Raw genomic sequence first — 8,896 nt, forward strand, 5'->3', positions numbered from 1 at the left:
AATTTATTGATTATTTTTTTAAAGGACCTAAAAAAATTGTTTTATTAGGTATAAATTGCATTCAATATATTTTATTATGTATGAAAAGTTTATGAGAATATAGATAAATCCTTCAATTCACTCTTTAAATTACCCATATAAATATTTAAATGTTTGTGGTTCATCCAAATATTTTTATTTAGGTAAAAAAATGCCTTGTTGATCCAAATATTTTTAAACAAGATTATCTTTATAAACAGAAGTAAATTTACTATTATTCAAATATTCTTATACTTAATGCAAAAATAAAATAATATTTATATATGAAGATTTATTATCTTTCTAAAAAAATTACTAAACAATTTGATCTTTATTTTTTTTTACAAGTGTATCATTATTCTTGTGAAGTCCATTCTCGCTATTCAATTTGCAACAGTGATATTTATTTTATAGCAAGCTCGGTCATTATGCCACATGTTCAATGGTATTGAACCATTCAATCTCCAAAATCAATGGAATTGCGTCTTCCACAATTATAATTCCATGAAAGAGCAATGCAATGCATTCATATGTAACCTCTTCATCAGAAGTGTTAGTCAAACATTGATTGTGCAATTTTAAATAAGTAAAACTCAATGTCCATCTCTCTTCTCACACCAATCAACCAAAGAGACAATCAACTTCTTGAGAGAGAACAGAGAATATAACATAAAAATACAAATAGGTAAAGAATACACTAATCATAAAAGTAAAGCTGACCGTAATTTACTATTTGCATAAAAACAATTTTATGATACAAAACCAAGTATTTAACCACTGTCAACTCTTGATGTCCCAAAAAATTTTGATAGGGGAACTGGTCCGTCATTATCAGATCCAGAATCCTTGCTTTTTGACTTATACTTCTTCTCCTTCTTTGATCGCTTAGACCTGGACTTGGATCTTTTTGACGATCTCTCGTCTTCACTACTAGAAGAGTATGAAGATGATGAAGAGGAGCTAGATGGAGAAGATCTTCTTGAATGCTACAATGGATAAAGCAATAAGAATTAGTAAGAAAAAAAATACACTTGCAACTAAAATGAGTATAAAAATCAACTTTTAATTAATATTGCTTGGTCGAGTAATTAGAATCAGTTTGCTACAACAAATATCTTTTGCAGAGTAATATACAAACCTAGAATTGCTAGTCATATGTCGATCACTTCCAACATAAATTGAAGGTTGTTAATTAGACAAGCACTTTACAAGCTAATATTAAGACAAATTTAATTTTTTATACATTGGTGTAAAAAGTTTTGGATTGTCATCACATCGCAATTAATCATGTCATGTCACTTTAGAAGTGCTTATGATAAAAGTCAAATGTTTCTAATAATCTGACCATTATAATTGATTGACAACGTAAAAACTCTTCACACCGACGGTGAAAATGAATTAAATTATTAAGGCAAAGCAGTCGATGAAAAGCAAATGGTTGAAAAAAGGGACTGATGATGAAAGCCTAATTTAAATCCAATTAAGACTTTAAAAAAAAAAAAACTCCTAAAATTTTGAAGGAAAGGGAAGTAGTAATGTAACATCAATTACTTCAAACCAAAATAATTATTTCATTAAAACCTCCACTTCTTACATACCACAAAGTGACAAGACATTGAAAAGCATAAGCTCTATATAACTTATTTTTTTCAAACAATAGAATCTATCTATTGAAGACCTTCCAAACCTCAGGCGACAAAAGATATTGAAAAGGATAAATTATGTAATTTGATTTACAAAGGGTAAATCCAAAGATACCCCTTGATCTTTAAGCCAATGTCCACTCAAAATGTTTTTCTTGTAATACATAACATAAATAAAAAAAAACACTCATGGACTAAAATAAAAGTATTTTGAAATTGCAGACACATTTAAAAAAAATTACAGTGACTAAAATAACGATTTCTCTCTCCTGAAGGATAAACTCGCAAAACCAATACCAATTATCAACAAATTGAATATCACAACCAACTTTCTTAATCCCAGTGATTTCCTCAAGGGGTCCTATATTAGGAACGGATGTAATATAAAAACTAGCTATTGTAGAAGCACACGGTATTTTTAAAAAAGGGACCATGGAATGCCATTGACCGATCATTCAACCAAACTGAGTTCTTTATATCCAATACCAAGGATGTTACCAAGTCTCTTGCAGCAGCACACATTGAGTGCTTGAAGGTTCCTGCGCTAACAATGATAAACAGCGGCTGTAGCTGTACCATTGCGCTCATTGCGAAGGATTATCACATTCAGTTAATGGTGATGAACCTATCAGCTAGGTATTTAGAGCGGAGACACATGTCACCGATCAAAACATGTCCACCTAAGTTGCAAGTACTTAGTACCAATAGCAGAGATCTGCATGGAGAGAAAGACAAGGCTCTGATTCAAGGTAATGAAGAAAGCAGAACAAAGGTTGGACCAAGAAAATGAAAGGACCTTTGATTGGTATGGAGGTCGTCATTCCAGGAGTCCATTATCACATTTATCCAAGGAGGAACCGTGGAAGAATGAAGTTTGCTACTCAAATTCCAACCATGCCCGATAACTAGATTTAGGTAAAGGTGATGGTACTAGAACATGCCAACTGTTATATAGGGATATCCACTACACGTGATTGACAGGAAATTGATTCATTTTGCTGCACCTAAGAGTTCACCAACTCTAGTCACACTCACATGGCAACATGGATGTCCAAGTCCTAAAATGCCTACAACCAGAGAAACCCATAATTTCCATCCCAAACAAGGAGGAACTTTAACAGTGAATAAATATGAAAATGGCTTGGAAGGAACCAATGGAGATTTTTCTTAGAACTTAAGGAAAGGTAGAATGAGGAGTTATGTTTCAATGTGAACATGACTATAGCCCCACCAATCAGTGCCCTAATCATGACTCATACTTGAGGATATTGATTTGGGAAGGGATGAATGAGAGTGAAGAGCCCAAGGAGTCTTTGTTAGCAATAGATTCAAATAAGGTCAAAGAGATGGGAAACAGCCTGCAGTCAATCAGTGCCCTAATCATGACTCATACTTGAGGATATTGATTTGGGAAGGGATGAATGAGAGTGAAGAGCCCAAGGAGTCTTTGTTAGCAATAGATTCAAATAAGGTCAAAGAGATGGGAAACAGCCTGCAGTCAATCAGTGCCCTAATCATGACTCATACTTGAGGATATTGATTTGGGAAGGGATGAATGAGAGTGAAGAGCCCAAGGAGTCTTTGTTAGCAATAGATTCAAATAAGGTCAAAGAGATGGGAAACAGCCTGCAGTCAATCAGTGCCCTAATCATGACTCATACTTGAGGATATTGATTTGGGAAGGGATGAATGAGAGTGAAGAGCCCAAGGAGTCTTTGTTAGCAATAGATTCAAATAAGGTCAAAGAGATGGGAACCAGCCTGCAGTGTAACGAATGTTCAAGAGGTTCACTCATTACATACCACCAAACTAATGCATTTTTAAATATGCTAAGGAAGGAACTCGGGAGGAGGAAGATGACATTTGTAATCAGTGTATTTTCCCATTCTGTCTTGCCTCAAGGCAGATTTGCAGGCTGATGGAATTGATGAGTGGTTTGATGGGTTCCTAGACCTCATAAATAAAAAGGGAGCCTGATACGGCCTTAACGATCTACTTATGTGGGCCAACTCCCTCTTTAGGAGAGGGATTAAATTTTAAACAAAAAATGAGAAGGAAAGTTGATAAGAGGAGATAAAGCGGATCTACCATACAAAGTTCAGAGGCAAGAAGGGGGTTATATGTTTTTCATTTCAATTTTTGTTTATAGCTTGGGGTCATAGGAATTTACCTTGATGGGAGCATTAGCTCTTACTTAATGTATTTTCTTCCGTTTACTTGTCAATAATATAGTGTCCCTTCGTTATATAGGAATTATTCCTGTCATTTATGGAATATAAATGAACTTCTTTAAATGAAGGTTGAAAGTCGCTGACAAATTATAGAAGTTATCTGTAATTAAACCAATTTTCTCTATAAGAGATTCCAAACAAAATACACATACGCCTTGACAGTATTTTTCAACATCAATGAAAACAATATAGACCTACGCTCTAACTAGTTTGATACTATGGTTAGCTAGCAGTTCGTAGTTGCATAATAGTTGAAAGGGTAGTTAGTAGCTACGATAGTATGGTTTTTGAATGAAATATTTTGGTTCTTCTCCAGGAGTAAATGTTGGAAATCAAACGCACCTTTCGTTTCTTGCTGCTATGCTTCTTCGAAATTTTGTCCTTCTTATCTGTTTAATAGAATATGCACACTCATCATTAGGTATGGGAAAAGTCACTAGAAAAACAAAGCAGCTTTCTGCAACTTTACCAAATTACCACACATACCTTTTGAATGTTTAGACTTGCTACTAGAGTGATTTCTTCCCTGGGAAAGTTTGCGAGCCCTTTCAGCATCTAGTTGAGCCCTGTACTCCCTCATCATCCTATCTGCATCTGCTTCCAGCTCCCCCTTTTTCAGTTCTTCTTCCTGGTGAATAAAGTACATCAAAACAAGTCAAACACAAATTAAATAACAGTGTTAATGCCCCAAAAAAATTGGTACACAAAATAACTCAGATTAAGGTATAGGAAAGGCATGCAATAAAAAAGGTATGACTGATAAAAGATACACGCTAATGAAGGACAATTTGTGCAAATCAGATTATCAAAATTTAAATAATTGATTAGTACGAATAAACAAGTAGAAAGGTTAATGATCTAACCCTTGGGCAATGTTTGTTCAAGTTTAGGAATGACATTACCGGGAACACAAGGGTAGTCACTGACTCTACATCTCTACCCAAGTTTGTTACAAGGTTAAGAAAGAATATATTCCCAGGAATAGGATAACTTCCCATATAACTTCCATAATTCCCATGGTTTTATTCTCAAGTGAGAAGGTGGGAATGTGCAATCCGGAATTCTACGTGTTTTTTTATTAAAAGAAACATAACTACTAATTGTCTCAAAAATATTCAATTGTGTTGAACACTTTTTTTAAAAAATACCCAGGAATCATTCTTTATATTCCCGGGTAACTTATTCTTGGGAATAACTTTTGAATCCAAGAAACAATTGGCCCCTTAAGTTAGCATTTGAAGTTAACTCTTAGAAAGGGAAGGATAAAAAAATAAACTCCATAGAAATAATTTTCGCAATCAAATCTAAGACAGGTGCTTAATTTTTCAAAAAATTAAATATCATCATAATTATTTGGAAGTGTGCCACAGATGCATACACAAAGATCAAAAGAGGTTCTATTATTTAAAATGAAGGCCCAGAACAAATTTGAGAATGAGAGGCTGAGGGCATCAATGTCAAAAGGATCAAGTAGAGAGTAGATGAGTGTCAATTGATTAAGAGAGGTTGAGGCAAAGGGGACTTCATGTTTCTTAAAGTACAGGATGTGCAACATGGGTCAGCCAGCTAAACCCATCACAACAAGGCTTTCCCGGCCCTCTAATAATTCCCTCACAAAATTATTTTGGTATTGCAATGCAACCATCCCCGGCATGGCCAGAGTTGGAAGGTGTGAGAAACGTGAAAGAAGGTGCAAACGAATGAGTAAACTGTGATCTTTACAACCATGGTGTAAAACCCTATTTCAGTCACAATTACTAAAAGATTCACTCACCAATTTTTGTCTTTTTGAAATTTTCACATTTAAAAATATGAATCCGGCAATGCTATAAATAAAACAAGTAAATGAAAGCGAAATTAAAAAACGAGTAAAATTGGGGAGGAGAGAAGATGTGTTTATAAACTTAGAGGCATTGACTAAAATAACCTTACATTAAATGTCATATGAAATGTTAAAAGGGTTTAAAATGTAAATTAACACTTCCCCTTCATTAAACTCAATTGTCTGTTATCACTGCAAGCTAAAATCATAAATTCCCCTCATATATACACAACAAAGAAAAGAAAAATGTATTTCCAATTTACTTGCAAGAGTAAACATATAATATTTGTGAAAAGAGATTACCTTTTGTTTCTTTTTGTACTCTTCCCAGGTGATCGTGTGAGAGGTTTTAAGGCTAGCCAAACGGGCAGCATGCCACTCTGGAGAATGAAATGAACCATCCACCTGCGACAGTCCTCATCAATAACGGTCCAGGAAAAGAAACCAATCCAACATTCGAGCAATATAATGCAAAACAATCCTACAATACAATATATATACACATGCAGTAAGGCAAGAATAACAAATAACATGGTGAGATTCAAGCTTGGGGCTTAAAATACCAGTGCACAAGTTATTTTTTCACTGAATGATTTTTCCAAGCTATCAATGATACCTAATACAAATAATTTTTGCTTTAATCCCTAATATTAAGACAATAAAACCAAGCACAAACTCATATAGCAACAAAATACGAAAGGGAATTGGGGAAAAACCGATAATACAAAAAATGGGGAAGATCGATGAGTGTTATGAACAATTGAACGAAATTGGAAGGGTATAATATGGAAGGGTACAAACCATGCCATCTTCAACCTCGTCGGGGCCGCCGGAGGCACCGCCAAGCCTAGCTCTCTGCATAGCTTTGTAGGCTTGATTTTTCCCCATTGCTTTTCAGGTGGATAGATCGATTTGTTTGTGGATTATGATCATGCACTAGACTCTGATAGAGTTAGACACCGATTCGATTGAAATTATTGTTATTAGGGATTTGATTTTGCTTTCGCAATCGCTTTGCAATGTGCGACGGAGCTAGCTCTTGTTCTGGTTTGTTATCGATTTCATGACAGAAAACGATCTTTCTGTATGTATGGGCTGCACCTTTTTTCGCTTCTGTCCGATGGATCTCTTCCTATATGGGCCTCAACCTTTTTTATGGGCCTTCTCTTTTCATGCGGATATTTATGCAATTTCTTTTGGAAATTTCTTTATACACCTTCTAACCTTTTTAGGGGCCTTTTAGAAAATTTCTATTTTATCTCTAGAATTCGAAGATGCATCTTCAAACTAGGGGTGTTCATGGTTTATGAACTGCATTGAACCAAATCATATTTATGGTTTGATTCAATTTGCAATAACCATTTTAATAAAAACCAGTTAACCGCTAAAATCGTTTTAATTCAATTTAAAACTAGTTTAGAACCAGTTTATATTATAAACTAGTTTATAATCAGTTTGCAATTTTAAATCAATTTTATATTTTGAACTCTTTTAAAATCAATTTATTGAATTTCATAAAAAAAATAATATTAAAGTTTTTTTTGAATATTTATTTTTAAAAAACAATTTTTATTTTCATTAATTTTTTAATTTTCATTAAAAAAAATATTTTCAATTTTTTTTCTCAAAATTTTTATTTTAGGGAGAAAATATTTTTTATTTAAAAAAAAAAAAACATTTTTTTTTAATTTTTAGAAATTTTTTTCAACACTAACATCCATCTACCATTTTCAACTTGATCCAACTCTAGATCAAAACTACAATTCTCAAATTCAAAATGCACAAGCTGACACTTCAAAAGAAAATATACATACTTATTAATTATTATACATACAAATTATTCTGAAATTGAATAAATCAACCACGTTAAGATATATAACAAGTTATGTAATGAAAAACTCAAATTCTTAAATATGTGATGCAACTTCTAAGAAAAAAAATTGCAACTAAGAAATTAGTGAACGAATAATTTAGAATCACAGATAATAAAAGAAATACTGATTTTCATTAAATTTCAATTTCAATCCATGTAAATTGAATATGCTTTGATTCAGGGACACGTCTAAAAGATTTAAGTAGTGAGAGTAAATTTATACATAGATTTATAATATTAAAGATACAATATCATTTATTTAAATATGAATATAATGTAGTGATTTATTTATTTTAATCACTGTAACAATATTTTTTGTAAAATATTTTCTGCATATATTAGCAACTTGCAAATAATTTATCTATCATGTGATTTTTCATTTGATTTTTGAAAATATTCATAGAAAAAAATGCTATAGACATTAGATTAGTGCACTTGCCAATTGCCACTCGGTTGTTTTCCTTATTAATTACTATTAGTTTGAAAACTAATTCATAATATATTTTTTTGGGCTTCCAAAACCTCATAAAAAGGTTATTAAATTAATGATTGGTGTCGAAGAAAAAATTGAAAGGGAGGATATGTTATTGAAGTAATTTTTTAATTTAACATAGGTGTATGTACTACTATTACATATACATGCATATAAATATTTTAGAAACTTTGTGGGGTCATCTGCCCCCTTAGACGCATAAATTATTTTCACGATATTTTTTTAAAAACAATGTTTTTTTTATTTTTGAAAAAAATATTATTTTTTAATTTCAGAATTTTTTTAAATTTTTTTATGAGAAATTAATTTTTATAATTAAATCTGTTTATAAAATAAAACTGGTTCTGAACCGGTTTTAAATTGAATTTGAATAGTTTAAATTAAAAGGTTCAGTTCATTAACCATTTAAGTGGTTTAGTTTTTTTATGGTGCAATGCAATTCAATTCAAGTATACAATCCAGTTAACCACATTTTTGAACACCCCTACTTCAAACGCACCATATTTTATTTTTTTAGGGATACTTTCGGAGATGCATTTCTGAATTCACTCATTTCATTTTTTTAGGGATGTTTTCGGAGATGTATTTTCGAATTCACCCATTGGTGGGTCTCAGAAGTACATATCTGAAATAAATACTGAATGAATTTTCATGAAACAGAACATAAAAACCAGAAAACACTAACATAAATTTAACATAGATAGTCGAAATTACACAAATTTTCAAACAGAATCTAAAACTACATGTTGTTATAAACAGCTCCCGATCTCTGAATCTTCGCATCCACTTCAATCAGACCCTTAGTAGAAAATTTGT

The 8,896-nt window shown here is 32.3% G+C and overlaps 1 protein-coding gene across 1 annotated transcript; it reads right to left on the bottom strand.

Moving 5' to 3' along the window:
• Positions 1 to 518: 518 nt before the first annotated feature.
• LOC131623613 (uncharacterized) lies at positions 519 to 6,795 on the bottom strand. The gene is made up of 5 exons (XM_058894621.1): positions 6,516 to 6,795; positions 6,018 to 6,119; positions 4,379 to 4,520; positions 4,235 to 4,281; positions 519 to 1,004 (listed from the first exon to the last, which is right to left on the bottom strand). Exons 1-5 carry the CDS (start codon positions 6,600 to 6,602, stop codon positions 789 to 791), a joined length of 594 nt encoding a protein of 197 aa, XP_058750604.1. The 5' UTR covers positions 6,603 to 6,795; the 3' UTR covers positions 519 to 788.
• Between the last annotated feature and the right edge of the window lie 2,101 nt (positions 6,796 to 8,896).

Source organism: Vicia villosa, unplaced genomic scaffold, assembly GCF_029867415.1.
Source record: "Vicia villosa cultivar HV-30 ecotype Madison, WI unplaced genomic scaffold, Vvil1.0 ctg.000074F_1_1, whole genome shotgun sequence".
Classification (NCBI taxonomy): domain Eukaryota; kingdom Viridiplantae; phylum Streptophyta; class Magnoliopsida; order Fabales; family Fabaceae; genus Vicia; species Vicia villosa.

Bases quoted from the DNA above. Each gene is read 5' to 3' on its own strand.
- LOC131623613 (XM_058894621.1), bottom strand. From the start codon at position 6,602: ATGGGGAAAAATCAAGCCTACAAAGCTATGCAGAGAGCTAGGCTTGGC. The intron at 6,120-6,515 runs GTTTGTACCCTT...GGACTGTCGCAG, and splicing joins ACGAGGTTGAAGATGGCATG to GTGGATGGTTCATTTCATTC. The intron at 4,521-6,017 runs GTAATCTCTTTT...TTTATTCACCAG, and splicing joins AGTACAAAAAGAAACAAAAG to GAAGAAGAACTGAAAAAGGG.